General features: G+C 39.7%; 1 protein-coding gene across 1 annotated transcript in view; it reads left to right on the plus strand.

The window, feature by feature from the left end:
- ZNF143 (zinc finger protein 143) overlaps window positions 1-15,372 on the plus strand; it is a 59,488-nt gene that overhangs the window by 17,408 nt on the left and 26,708 nt on the right. The window contains exons 4-10 of the mRNA XM_028501216.2: window positions 357-440; window positions 1,006-1,086; window positions 2,964-3,160; window positions 3,714-3,788; window positions 10,750-10,869; window positions 12,618-12,693; window positions 14,287-14,412. Coding sequence (XP_028357017.1) covers window positions 357-440; window positions 1,006-1,086; window positions 2,964-3,160; window positions 3,714-3,788; window positions 10,750-10,869; window positions 12,618-12,693; window positions 14,287-14,412 — 759 coding nt within the window. The remainder of the gene's footprint in view (window positions 1-356; window positions 441-1,005; window positions 1,087-2,963; window positions 3,161-3,713; window positions 3,789-10,749; window positions 10,870-12,617; window positions 12,694-14,286; window positions 14,413-15,372) is intronic.

Genomic DNA, 15,372 nt, shown 5'->3' on the forward strand with positions numbered 1-15,372 from the left:
GATACATCTTTCTGTCTTCCCAGTTTCAGCTTCGCTGGGGTCAGGGTCACAATTCCTAAGTGGCTCTGAAAGGTATATAGAGGTTTGACTCATGTAGCTTGCTCAGATGAGCCACTCTTCCTCTTGAACTTGTCTAATTGAAAATCGGAGGGGAGAAAGGATGGCTGAGGGAGGATTTTCTGCTTTCTGTAGGATCACTGGATGTGTTATTGAATTGCCTCAGAACATTGAGGGAAGAATCAAGATGAACATGATCTTAAGTAGTGTATGTTTTTATAGTTGATATCATTTTGAAATTGTATAAAGTTTAAAATTTTTGCTTGTGCTAAATTATTGGCTTAAATCTTTTGTTCTAGATGGAAAACTCATAGATGGTCAGGTCATTCAGTTGGAGGATGGTTCTGCTGCCTATGTTCAACATGTACCCATACCTAAAAGTAGTAAGTATTTGATATTTACTTACCCTTCTGATTCTCATACTTCAGTATTTGCTGCCTCCAAAACTGCCTCTTACTACTTAAACTTAGTCCTGATCTCTAGTCCTCCTTCTGAAAGGGGAGATAGGTAGATGTCAAAGAGAGGATCTAAAGACCATTTTAACTTAATTGAGATTTTCTTTCGAAGATAATGGAAAAGAAAGTACTAGACTGCACTCTGGAGATAAATGGGCAACAGTTCTAAGTGAATATTTCTATTATTTGAGATAAATCCTACACGCCTTCTCATTTTCTTTTTTTTCCCTTCTTTCAATTCTCCTATCCCCTGGTAAATATTCCTAAAACAGGTATTCTAATATCTTTTCCTAAAACAGGTATTCTAATATCTTTTTACCTTTAAACACTTATTCAGAGCAGTTTTGCTGAAATTATTTAAATGTTGAAGGATCCATAAAGGAAGTGTAGGTTTGTATGATATGTTTAATGGTTTATTGACTCTGTTGTTGCTGAGTTATCAAAATATGCTTACTAAATATGGGATCTAAATGTAAACATTGTTCTTGAGCAGGGGACAGTTTGCGTTTAGAGGATGGGCAAGCAGTGCAGTTAGAAGATGGAACTACAGCATTTATTCACCATACCTCCAAAGGTAAATTAGCTTTGAACATTTGAATAAAATAAGGGGGAGGTAGGGTGTGGGAAAAATAAGACCTGCCTTTAGTTGCAGAAATGCTGTTGTCATGTAAAAGAAGGATTATGCTTGTTCTCTCAAATATAAGATGGTAAATTTTGGCACAGTCTAAGGGAAAACTTTCTAATAATTTGAGTTGTCCAGTAACAGGTTGAAATAGCAAACCCCTGGTCCCTGGAAGACTTCAACTAGAGGCTGCTTTTAAAATATGAAATTAAACATTTGAAAGTTAAATTGTTGATTTTTTTCTTCCTTTTAAATATAATGTCTTTAGCAAGGTCCTTTGCCCCTTGTGTTGGTCTTTAAAACTAAATAAAAATTTTAAAACTATCTGAAGCAAATATGGCAAAATGTTCATGTTTATTAGCTTTGTTAAGGGAGGACCAGGGGTTTGAGGTGGAATGCATAGGAGCAATGAGCACAGCTCTGTAGCCAGAGTATCTGGGTTCAAATCTGGATCTGCTGTCTTTTAGCTGTGTGCCCCTGAGCAAATTATTTAACCTTTCTGTGCTTCAATTTCATCATCTGAAATGAGGATTATAAGTATCCACATCATAGGGTAGTTGTGAAGACAAAATGTACAAACATGTAGAGCACTTGGAACAATATTTGTCACATAGTAAATGCTCAATAAATATTAGCTATTGTTATTATTTTATAAAATACTTTATTATAGAATGACTGTAAATGTTTTAAAAGACTATATTTAGTTGTGAAACCAAAGGAAGAAATTTTTTTAAATTTAGAATATTTGAATTTGTAAATAAATTTATTTAAAGTTGAGAAAAAGTAAACTCTGAAAATTTTTTTTCCTTAGCAGTGGGAGTTGATCATAGGTTCACTGTAATTGGCTAGATTTATTATTTCACAATGCTGTATGTTTCTTAGTATGGTTATTTAGAAGGGGGAAAAAACCATGGAGTCATACTGACATGAGTTCAGATCCTGGTTTCTCTGCATACTGATTTTTTTTTAGTACTCTTTTTTTTTGTGTGTGTGTGGTATGCGGGCCTCTCACTGCCGCAGCCTCTCCCGTGGCGGAGCACAGGCTCCGGACGCACAGGCCCAGCGGCCATGGCCCATGGTCCCAGCCACTCCGCGGCACGTGGGATCCTCCCGGACTGGGGCACGAACCCGTGTTCCCTGCATTGGCAGGCAGACTCTCAACCACTGCGCCACCAGGGAAGCCCAAGTACTCCTTTTTAAAAATAAATTTATTGATTGATTGATTGCTGCGTTGGGTCTTCGTTGCTGCGTGTGGGCTTTCTCTAGTTTTGGCGACCGGGAATACTCTTCGTTGCGGTGCACAGACTTCTCATTGAGGTGTCTTCTCTTGTTGCGGAGCATGGGCTCTAGGCACGCAGGCTTCAGTAGTTGTGGCTCATGGGCCTCAGTAGTTGTGGCTCACGGGCTCTAGAGCGCAGGCTTAGTAGTTGTGGCGCACGGGCTTAGTTGCTCTGTGGCATGTGGGATCTTCTCGGACCAGGGCTCAAACCCATGTCCCCTGCATTTGCAGGCGGATTCTTAACCACTGTGCCACCAGGGAAGCCCTGCATACTGATTTTTGACTGTTAATTGTTAGTTTTTTTTATTTCCTGGGTCCTAAGGAAAGTGACTTTACTTCCTCAAGTCTCAGTTTCCCATTCATACAATAAGGTGGTAAATATACCTGCCTCACAGAATCATCGTGAGGATTGAATGAAATAACACATGTAAAGCACATGGGCTCTGCTCATAGTAAATATTCGATAAAAGTTCATTCCCTTCTTCCTTTAAATATGTAACTGTTTATCAGACTACCTTTAATTTAATGCCATTCTCTTCTACTCCCTCAGATAGTTATGACCAGAGTGCATTACAGGCAGTTCAGCTGGAAGACGGCACCACAGCTTACATCCACCATGCAGTGCAAGTCCCACAGTCTGACACCATCTTGGCAATTCAGGCTGATGGGACAGTGGCAGGTCTACACACTGGGGATGCCACGATCGATCCCGACACCATCAGTGCTTTGGAACAGTATGCAGCAAAGGTACAGCATTTTACAATGTGAAGAACATCCCAGATACAGCTTTTAATTCTTTCACTAAAAGAAAAGAAAGCAAAAAATAAGAAACTAGGAATTCAGAGTCAAAATCAGACAGCATCAAGGAGAAGATCAGCATTTATCTTAAAAGAAGTGAAGGGTAGAAAGAAACATTTGAAGACAAAAAAAGGAATGGAGTAAAAGCTTATAGAAGAGAAATGGGTGGCAGGTAATTCACAAAAAGATACACTCAAGGATGAGTGCCATAAAAGAAACAATGAGGTATAGATGGAACTGCTTATGAATTATAAAGTGGAAACTAGAGTTTGGAAAAGGTGAAGGAAAATCTCAATTAAATTTTACATCAAAAGGGCTGTGTTTTTTTTTCCTGCATTGAAATTATATCATTTATATAATTTAAAAGGTTTTTCCCCCATTTTTTATAATGGAAATTTTCAAACATACACAGAAATAAATGATAATGTACCCATGTACTCATCTCCCAGCCTAAACAGTTATCAATATGTGAAATTTTTTAAGCTTTATTTTATTCCTATAGGTGTCCATTGATGGAAGTGAAAGCGTAACAGGTTCAGGAATGATTGGAGAAAATGAGCAAGAGAAAAAAATGCAGGTATGTGAGGCTACTTTTTTATATTAGAATCTCTTTCTCTTAGCATTTCTGGGCCCTTCTAGGGATGAAAGCAAGAACTCACTACCTCCCTAGGAATATCTTACCAATTCACAATAACAGTGTATGCATTAAGCAGCAGCTTTCTCAGATTACCTCCTCAGGTCTCAGAATTCATTATATGGATGAAAGTGGCACTAAAGAAATAGAAATATCACAGAAATCCAGATGAAGCTTGTCTTCTGGAGTTCCAAGCAGTTTTGGAGACCAGACAGTCTTCTGTCTGCCCCACCCTCGGCAGTTTGTGGATCCTTTTTCTGGGCCTTCATCCTTACTGTGACTGACTAACCCTTGCTACTTTGGTTTTTATATGTTTTTGTTTCTTCTATTTACAACTGATTCCCTCCATACTTTCCTTTTCAACTTCTGGAGAGAAGGTCCAGTCTAGCTAATTGTCATTGTTCCTTTTGGGCAAAGCTGTTTTTACCGCTTCTACCAGACTCCTTCCTGGGCTGCAGATGGCCACGGGTTGGCTGCCCTTTGTGTGTGGTATGCGGGCCTCTCACTGCCGCAGCCTCTCCCGTGGCGGAGCACAGGCTCCGGACGCACAGGCCCAGCGGCCATGGCCCATGGTCCCAGCCACTCCGCGGCACGTGGGATCCTCCCGGACTGGGGCACGAACCCGTGTTCCCTGCATTGGCAGGCAGACTCTCAACCACTGCGCCACCAGGGAAGCCCAAGTACTCCTTTTTAAAAATAAATTTATTGATTGATTGATTGCTGCGTTGGGTCTTCGTTGCTGCGTGTGGGCTTTCTCTAGTTTTGGCGACCGGGAATACTCTTCGTTGCGGTGCACAGACTTCTCATTGAGGTGTCTTCTCTTGTTGCGGAGCATGGGCTCTAGGCACGCAGGCTTCAGTAGTTGTGGCTCATGGGCCTCAGTAGTTGTGGCTCACGGGCTCTAGAGCGCAGGCTTAGTAGTTGTGGCGCACGGGCTTAGTTGCTCTGTGGCATGTGGGATCTTCTCGGACCAGGGCTCAAACCCATGTCCCCTGCATTTGCAGGCGGATTCTTAACCACTGTGCCACCAGGGAAGCCCTGCATACTGATTTTTGACTGTTAATTGTTAGTTTTTTTTATTTCCTGGGTCCTAAGGAAAGTGACTTTACTTCCTCAAGTCTCAGTTTCCCATTCATACAATAAGGTGGTAAATATACCTGCCTCACAGAATCATCGTGAGGATTGAATGAAATAACACATGTAAAGCACATGGGCTCTGCTCATAGTAAATATTCGATAAAAGTTCATTCCCTTCTTCCTTTAAATATGTAACTGTTTATCAGACTACCTTTAATTTAATGCCATTCTCTTCTACTCCCTCAGATAGTTATGACCAGAGTGCATTACAGGCAGTTCAGCTGGAAGACGGCACCACAGCTTACATCCACCATGCAGTGCAAGTCCCACAGTCTGACACCATCTTGGCAATTCAGGCTGATGGGACAGTGGCAGGTCTACACACTGGGGATGCCACGATCGATCCCGACACCATCAGTGCTTTGGAACAGTATGCAGCAAAGGTACAGCATTTTACAATGTGAAGAACATCCCAGATACAGCTTTTAATTCTTTCACTAAAAGAAAAGAAAGCAAAAAATAAGAAACTAGGAATTCAGAGTCAAAATCAGACAGCATCAAGGAGAAGATCAGCATTTATCTTAAAAGAAGTGAAGGGTAGAAAGAAACATTTGAAGACAAAAAAAGGAATGGAGTAAAAGCTTATAGAAGAGAAATGGGTGGCAGGTAATTCACAAAAAGATACACTCAAGGATGAGTGCCATAAAAGAAACAATGAGGTATAGATGGAACTGCTTATGAATTATAAAGTGGAAACTAGAGTTTGGAAAAGGTGAAGGAAAATCTCAATTAAATTTTACATCAAAAGGGCTGTGTTTTTTTTTCCTGCATTGAAATTATATCATTTATATAATTTAAAAGGTTTTTCCCCCATTTTTTATAATGGAAATTTTCAAACATACACAGAAATAAATGATAATGTACCCATGTACTCATCTCCCAGCCTAAACAGTTATCAATATGTGAAATTTTTTAAGCTTTATTTTATTCCTATAGGTGTCCATTGATGGAAGTGAAAGCGTAACAGGTTCAGGAATGATTGGAGAAAATGAGCAAGAGAAAAAAATGCAGGTATGTGAGGCTACTTTTTTATATTAGAATCTCTTTCTCTTAGCATTTCTGGGCCCTTCTAGGGATGAAAGCAAGAACTCACTACCTCCCTAGGAATATCTTACCAATTCACAATAACAGTGTATGCATTAAGCAGCAGCTTTCTCAGATTACCTCCTCAGGTCTCAGAATTCATTATATGGATGAAAGTGGCACTAAAGAAATAGAAATATCACAGAAATCCAGATGAAGCTTGTCTTCTGGAGTTCCAAGCAGTTTTGGAGACCAGACAGTCTTCTGTCTGCCCCACCCTCGGCAGTTTGTGGATCCTTTTTCTGGGCCTTCATCCTTACTGTGACTGACTAACCCTTGCTACTTTGGTTTTTATATGTTTTTGTTTCTTCTATTTACAACTGATTCCCTCCATACTTTCCTTTTCAACTTCTGGAGAGAAGGTCCAGTCTAGCTAATTGTCATTGTTCCTTTTGGGCAAAGCTGTTTTTACCGCTTCTACCAGACTCCTTCCTGGGCTGCAGATGGCCACGGGTTGGCTGCCCTTGATTCAGATGCTCACCTTGGGTCCAGTCCTTGTCTATCCCTTACCCAAATAACAGCCTAGAGCTGCAGAGCCTCACCAAGGTTTGTAGTTAAGTACAGAGTAGTCACAGATGCATTCTGGGAGCTCTACAAGTCAAAATTCAAGACTCTTATGAATTATGTGTTTTTGTGTTTGTTTCAGGGGTTGGTGTTTGTGTGGGTGGATGTTCTTGGAGCTTATATAATCACTGTAGTATATTACTGCTTTAATGCTGCTGCTTTTTTTCTCAGCAGTTATCTCTAGTATTTGGCTGACTGTTCCCTCATAGTTTTTTGCGGTCTTCCAAGTGTTTTATCATATTTAACTCCTAAAGTTATTGCTTCAGGGCAACAGTTTTTAACTTGAGCGTTAGCATCACAACTTAATGCCATTGAGTAGTACTGTTGGGGGTTATCAAGAAGATTTTATATTTATAATAATAATAATAAAAGAAATCACTGGTAAAAATTTGATGCTTTTAAACATTGCTGGATAGCCAGTATTTCTATTTATCACTGAAGTGATGCCATGAAGTAGCAGTAATATAAACACAGTTTGTAAATCATTAAGCCCACCAGCTTTGAAACTACATGATTCTTGGCAAAATTTTCAAGTCTTTGAATTCATAAAATGAGACTTTAATATTTTTTATACTGCAGTATGTCAAATCCATCTAAGTCAAACTCTACTAAAATGCAGACACAGTGTAAATATATACAAGAGATGTAGGTCAGTGCCTTGGAGTGGCCCAGTAGGGTTCTGTCTCTTATTAGTGACTAACAATTAAGTTTTTAAATAATAGAATATTTTTAAAGAAGGACAGTTGTAACTACACTTGTAATAAACTAGAATAGGTCTTAGAAAAAATGAGTGAATTTACCATTGGTACGTATAACATTATACTATTAGCATAAAATTCTATTATGATCAATAATTAATTTCTGAACCCAGAAACATACTAGGAATTCAGAACTGCTGAAACAGAATGTTGTACTCTTTATCTGCAGACATATAACCATTTGGTGTTTGTGCCAATAGACAAAGAAAATGAAGAAAGTTGAATAGGACTTTTGTTCTGACTGTAGCTTTTTCTCCTTTTCCCTTTGTACCTCTCCTTTACAGACTAGATCTATGCTGTCCAAAATGTTGTCGCTACTGAGCACTTGAAATGTGACTAGTCAGAATTGGCATGTGCCATGAGTGTAAAATACATACCAGAGATCAAAGACTTACAATGAAAATAAGAACGTAAAATATCTCATTAATAATGTCTCCTGTTGATTACATGTTGAAATGATAATATTTTGGACATACTAGGTAAAATAAAATAATTACTAAAATTAATTTCACCTGTTTCTTTTTCCTTTTTAAATGTAGTTACTAGAACATTTTAAATTATATATGTGGGGACTTCCCTGGTGGTGCAGTGGTTAAGAATCTGCCTGCCGGTGCAGGGGACACAGGTTCCATCCCTGGGAAGGTCCCACATGCCGCGGAGCACCTAAGCCCGTGCACCACAACTACTGAAGCCCGCGTGCCTAGAGCCCGCGAGCCACAACAAGAGAAACCACCTCAATGAGAAGTCTGCACACCGCAACAAAGAGTAGCCGCTGCTCGTCACAGCTAGAGAAAGCCCGCACGCAGCAACAAAGACCCACCACGGCCAAAAAAAAAAATTATATATGTGGCTTGTATTTGTGACTAATATTTCTCTTCATTAAGTGCTAGACCAGAAGTTCCTGAATCTTCTATCCTCCAAAACAATTGAGTACCATAGTTGAGGTTGAGGACCCAATACATGGTATTAAAAGGTCAAAATATCCCAAAAGAACTGCTGCACATAAGCAGGACCTATAACGTCTTGGTTTGTCTCTTAGTACTCATCCTACTTCTGCCAGAGTTGCTTAAGAAGTTGTAACTCTGTGTCTGGCTGAACTTTAAAGTAAAGAGGTCTATACCTAATGCAATAGATTTTTTTACAGTGTTGTTTCAAAGCTTTAGTTTTTTTTCATTGTGGTGCTTACAGTTTAGAGCTTTTCTTTCATCTATAACATAAGCATACTAGTTGTGCTGCTGAACTGATCTCTTACTTGAAACCAGATTTCATAGAACAAGAAAGACCTAGAGTATCTAAAACATAATGCGCTCGTGGGAAGGCAATTTTGCCCCCTAGGGGACATTTGGCAGTGTCTGAAGACAAGTTTGGTCGTCACAATTGGAGACATCTACTGGGTAGATGTCCTGCAAGACATAGAACAGCCCCACTACAACAAAGAATTACTCTGTTTCAAAATGTCAGTAGTACTGAATTTGAAAACACTCATCTGAAGTACTCTGTTTAAGGATGCCTATGTGTTCAGTTGTAAGAACCATAAGGATGATGGGATATGTGTGTTTCAGGGAGGCTATGACTGTTGTCATCGCCCTCCAGCTACACCACCCTTAGTTAAGCAGAACAGCGTGCTACTAAAGTAACATGTAATTTGTAATAAAAACATCTCAGTCGAGCTTCCATTCTGCTATGTAGTATCTGTGTGACTGTGGGCAAATTACTTAATTTCTCTGCATCTGAGACTTATTAGCTAAATGAGAACAATAATCTTTGCCTTACCCATCTCGTGGGGTTATGAAAACCAAATGAGAGTTTCATTTGATTAATATTTTAGGTAACACATGAGAATGTAATTTGTAAATGTGTTAGCATCATGCAGCATTGTTGATGCTTTACATGTTCTGTTAGAATCCAAGGCCCTTTTTCATGGTTTCCATTAGTTTTGACTTCATTAAAAACTAATTTTATTTACATTGGAGATCAAAGTCCTTTGACTTGGCAGTTTTTTAAAAATAAATTTATTTTTGGCTGCATTGGGTCTTCGTTGCTGCGCGGGCTTTCTCTAGTTGTGGTGAGCGGGTGCTACCCTTGGTCGCAGTGCATGTGCTTCTCATTGTGGTGGCTTCTCTTGTTGCGGAGCACGGGCTCTAGGTGCATGGGCTCAGTAGTTGTGGCTCACAGCTCTAGAGCTTAGGCTCAGTAGTTGTGGTGCACAGGCTTAGTTGCTCCACGGCACGTGGGATCTTCCTGGACCAGGGCTCGAACCCGTGTCCCCTGCATTGGCAGGCGGATTTTTTTGTTTGTTTGTTTGTTTTGTGGTACGCGGGCCTCTCACCGTTGTGGCCTCTCCTGTTGCGGAGCACAGGCTCCGGATGCGCAGGCTTAACGGCCATGGCTCACGGGCCCAGCCACTCCGCAGCATGTGGGATCTTCCCAGACCGGGGCACAAACCCGTGTCCCCTGCATTGGCAGGCGGACTCTCAACCACTGCGCCACCAGGGAAGCCCGGCAGGTGGATTTTTAACCACTGCGCCACCAGGGAAGTCCCAGAGTCATTTTTGAGCCAAGTATGACAATCTGCACAGATAGGATGTGGCAGCACCATCACCACATGCCCACAGAGTAGAAAGTCATTCTTCAATTTTCATGGTATCTCAATTTCTTAAATAGGTCATAATCTTTAAAAAAAACCTCTAACATCAGTGAAATTGTTTAAAGTCTTGTGTCGAGTTCCAGAGAAGTGATCTTCTACTTAACACTATATAAGTATAGACTAGGATCATACGGATTGTAATGTCTCCCACAGGCGACTCAAATGACCTAACCCCCTCTTTTCCATTGCTTTTGAAATTGAAAATGATTTTTTACATTGTTTAGAACATATGTCCTAAAATACATATATACGTTATTATATATATGTGTATATATATATATATACACATACATGTATACATTATTATATATATGTATATATGTGTATGTGTATATATATATATATATATATATATATATATATATATATATATACACACACACACACACACACAATTCCCTGGAGTATGTCAAGGAACACCTGCATATAATGCATTGATGGATGCTCCCTGGCTTGACTTTTCTAGAGTGGGAATCGACCTGTGAGTGCTGACTATGCCCCCTTGTGGATCTCCTTTTGACTTCTTCCAGAGCTGCTGACTTCAGCCATGGAACAGAATTAACCTAACTGGCTCAGCATGATAGAATCTTAATAAAATGATGACCTGAGTCTGGAAAACCACATTACAGTTTTATCTTTTTTATCCTGAAAATTGTAACTTCATCTACTTTATTTCTGTTTAAATAATTTAAATCATACTTTTTGTTTCATCTAGATTGTCTTACAAGGACATGCAACAAGAGTAACTGCTAAGTCTCAACAGAGTGGAGAGAAGGCCTTTCGATGTGGCTATGACGGATGTGGAAAATTATATACAACAGCTCATCATCTTAAGGTATATATGAAGGAAAGGCTGTGTCTAATTATGAGAATATCTAGGGCAATTAAATGCCAATATAATGTGTTTGTAGTATTCAAACACCATTATTCTCCCCCACCTATCAAGATACAAATACACTCATATACAAAAGCCTATGCAGATTTTAGAAACTGAACTCTTTTGAGGGCTTGGACTATGCTTGCTTCATCTCTGGCTCCCTCATGTACAGCATACTACGTGGCACATGATAGGGGTACTCTACATATTTGAACACATTTTCTCAAATGTGAAATTTATGTAATTACATGGGAGATGTATGTGTAATCATTCTGTTAACAGTGATTTGCTGAAATGTAGTAAAAGTTGGTGTTAATTTGTCCTGTCTGTCAAATACATAGGCCAAGTATTTTGATTGTAGCTAAATACAACATACCATGACCCATAAAAATAATAGCTAACATTTATTGAATAACTTAAAATGTGTCAGGAAGTGTGCATTTAGCATATTTGGAATAACAGCCCTAGAGCCCATCACCACTACTTATCAGTGTGTACATTTTACTTGACCTCTTAAGTACCTCATTTTCCTTATCTATAATATTGGATGATAAAAGTACCTCCCTCAACGAGTGGTTGTGAGAATTAAGTTAGTTAATTCTGTACATGTAAAGTACTGAAGAGAATGGCCTGGCATGTGGTAAAGGTTCAGTAAATGTTGGCCATTGTCATGAGTATTCATTTGTCACAGCAGCCCTCTATCGTAGGTACTATTGTGTCCCCACTTTACAGAGAGAACTTTGAGGCTGAGAGAAGGCAAGTGCCATGGCCACACCACTAGTCAGCAGTGACGCCTTGCCTCAGATTGAGGCCCCTCTGCCAGCAGCCTCCACACTCTTAGCCTTACGTTGTGTAGCGTCTCCCTGTACTCCTGTGTCTCACCAGGTACCTGTTCCATTCAAACACCTTTGACCACTCTAGAAAAACTCAAACCTCCAGTATTCCTGTTCCTTATTTATTATATTTTAATTTATATATATATATTTTTTTTTTTAATAGTTTTTTTCGCAGGCTCAGTGGCCATGGCTCACGGGCCTAGCCGCTCCGTGGCATGTGGGATCTTCCCAGACCGGGGCACGAACCTGTGTCCCCTGCATCGGCAGGCGGACTCTCAACCACTGCGCCACCAGGGAAGCCTCTATATATATATTTTTATTTTTGGCTGCGTTGGGTCTCCGTTGCTGCACGTGAGCTTTCTCTAGTTGTGGCGAGTGGGCTTCTCATTGTGGTGGCTTCTCTTGTTATGGAGCATGGGCTCTAGGCACGTGGACTTCAGTAGTTGTAGCACTCAGGCTCAGCAGTTGTGGCACGCAGGCTTCAGTAGTTGTGGCTCACGGGCTGTAGAGTGCAGGCTCAGTAGTTGTGGCGCACGGGCTTAGTTGCTTCGTGTCATGTGGGATCTTCCCGGACCAGGGAAGGAAGCCGTGTCCCCTGCATTGGCAGGCGGATTCTTAACCACTGCGCCACCAGGGAAGTCCCCTGTTCCTTATTTAAAATGAATACTTCTTAACATACAACATTTGGTCTGTATTGAGAATTATTGACCTGTAGTTTTTGAGAAAAGAAAAGTTATCTTTTGTTTTTCAAAAATAACATACAAGCAACAACATAATTCAGCAGTGGGAAAATAAAAAAGGTCTCTGTGGAGACCATCCACCTGTGGAGTGCCTCAAGGAATTAAACTCATGCATGTGTTTTAATAACAGGTACATGAGCGATCACACACAGGAGACCGGCCTTATCAGTGTGAGCATGCAGGCTGTGGGAAAGCATTTGCAACAGGTAAAAACATGAATTTTCTTTGTTTCTTGGTTCTACTTGGGGGTCAGGCAGAGATGGGTCAGAGGCAGGAACTGACCCCTTGCCTTGGTCTGAATTAGTGGGCACACAGTGACTAGTTTTCCAATCTCTCCCATACTGCCTTTTGTCCTGCTTGCTCTGTTCTCTCTCTGTGTTCTCATTTTGCTCCTCAGACCTGTTTCTGCCGACTGTGTTTGTTATCTCACTCCACACTCTGCTTTCTTTTAGCAGGAAAAACAAAAGTCGAGCATTAAAGCTGACACAGAGTTTAACATTAGGACAGACCTTAGGGGGAACCATGGGAAACGGGCTTAGCAGTGGGACGGGTCCTGCCCAGGTACACATCCAAGAGGGCCAGGACCGTTGCCAGGCCTCCTGACTTCACCCTATTCCTCATTCCATGTCTCTATTCTTTTTGGTTTTGTTTCTCAGGATTTTTTTCTTTTTTATTATGAAAATTTACAAACATTTATATAAATGAAAAATAATGTTATAGTATACCACCATAAACAGTTCAGCATGAATATCAGTAACTAATATTTTCAATATTTGTTTACATTTCTTTTTTGAGGTAAAATTTACATACAGTTTACTGTACAACTATTAATTGTAACATTCTATAAGTTTTTTTTCCTGTATCATCCAGTTATTCATTTATTTTTAAAAAAATTTTATTGGGGTATAGTTGATTTACAGTGTTGTGATAGTTTCAGGTGTACAGCAAAGTGAATCAGTTATACATATTCATATATCCACTCTCCCCCTTTTTTTTTTTAGATTCTTTTCCCATATAGGCCATTACAGAGTATTGAGTAGAGTTCCCTATGCTATACAGCAGATTCTTATTAGTTATTTTATATATAGTAGTGTGTATATATCAGTCTGAGTCTCCCAATTTATCCCTCCCACGCCCCACTTATCCCCTGGTAACCGTAAGTTTGTTTTCTACATCGTGACTCTACTTCTGTTTTGTAAATAAGTTCATTTGTACCCTTTTTTTTAGATTCCACATATAAGCGATATCATATGATATTTGTCTTTCTGTGTCTGACTTACTTCACTCAGTATGGCAATCTCTAGGTCCATCCATGTTCCTGCAAATGGCATTATTTTGTTCTTTTTTATGGCTGAGTAATATTCCATTGTATATATGTACACATCTTCTTTATCCATTCCTCTGTTGATAGACGTTTAGGTTGCTTCCATATCCTGGCTATTGTAAATAGTGCTGCAGTGAACATTGGGGTGCATGTATCTTCTTGAATTATGGTTTTCTCTGGGTATCATGTCTTGATTCTACTTCAAGATTTTGGGGTATGAGTTGTAAACATCTAATAAGATTGGGGCACTTTAAAAAAAGAAGCATACAGTCTCTTCTAGACAGAGATGAAACTATTGAATTTTCAACAGGACAGTCCTGAGTTGTCATACTCTTGTACTTTTTTAATAGTTATTCTGTTGTGTTTGCCTAGTATTATATCCTTGGTGTTTACTATATTTTTCAATAACTTAATCTCAATGGGCATGCTTAGAGGGGTCTTGTGTAATTACATTTCTTTTAAATTTTTCTTAAAGGTTATGGATTAAAAAGTCATGTCAGAACTCATACAGGAGAAAAGCCATATCGGTGTTCAGAAGATAATTGTACTAAATCTTTCAAAACTTCAGGAGATCTACAAAAACATATCAGAACTCATACAGGTACTGGTGTGAAGAACTGTCATATCTAGGCCAGGAGTTCTTAATCTGCAGGAAGGGACTTGGGGAAGTAGTTTCTGGAAGTGTTTCAGGGAGTCAACATCAATGGCTTCTCTTAAACTCCCAAAACTCCATGCAATTTGCAAGGGGTTCGTGTTCCAAGAGATTAACAATGGCCCTAGACCACCAACCTTCTCAGTTTTCAGGAATTATCTGAGCAACAGGCTTATTTACCTGTGATTATACATCTACTTAGTAGCCCAACAGAGACCAGAACCTAAGGCACCCAGTTCCTTCTCAGTTTAGTACTGCTTCTTCTGCATTAAGCGGCTTCTAAAAAAAGTGTCTGAACCCCTCACAGCCCCACAGAAAGAAAGGCTTGTTACTTCCTTGTGATCATCTCCCCTATCCTTAAATTCCTTCTCTGCTTTTCCTAAAGGGTACTTTGTTCTTATCTTCCCTCCCCTCCCCTCCTTGTACTTGATTATTTGGAGATTGGTAATATAAAGGTAATTATTTGCTTTGGATCAGAGCTGGAAGAGTTTCAGAAACTGTTGATAAGAGATGCTATTATTATAAGCTGTTGACTAAGTAGTATAGCATAAGATCCTTTAGTTTGAGATTTTACTGCAGATGTTTTAAACATAGTGTTATCGCTTTGTCCCCAAGTACTTCTAAGTATTCTGAGATAGTTTAGCAGATTTTCATGGAGGATTCTTCCAGTCATTAAAGTTTAACTTTTAGTTCAAATATGATCCCAAATCGGCTTTACTTTACAGTGTTCAGGAACAAAGCTGTAGGTCCCTGCTTCTATTTCATTCGTGCTCTTAGTTTTATCCGTTATATCAGAGGCAAGCGTCTCCAAGCTCCTGAGAATAGTAATATATTCAGCAAGTATTTTTTTTTTTTTTTTTTTTTTTTTTTTGGTATGCGGGCCTCCCTCTGCTGTGGCCTCTCCCCTTG

Source organism: Physeter macrocephalus, chromosome 16 (genome assembly GCF_002837175.3).
Source record: "Physeter macrocephalus isolate SW-GA chromosome 16, ASM283717v5, whole genome shotgun sequence".
NCBI classification, from domain to species: Eukaryota; Metazoa; Chordata; class Mammalia; order Artiodactyla; family Physeteridae; genus Physeter; species Physeter macrocephalus.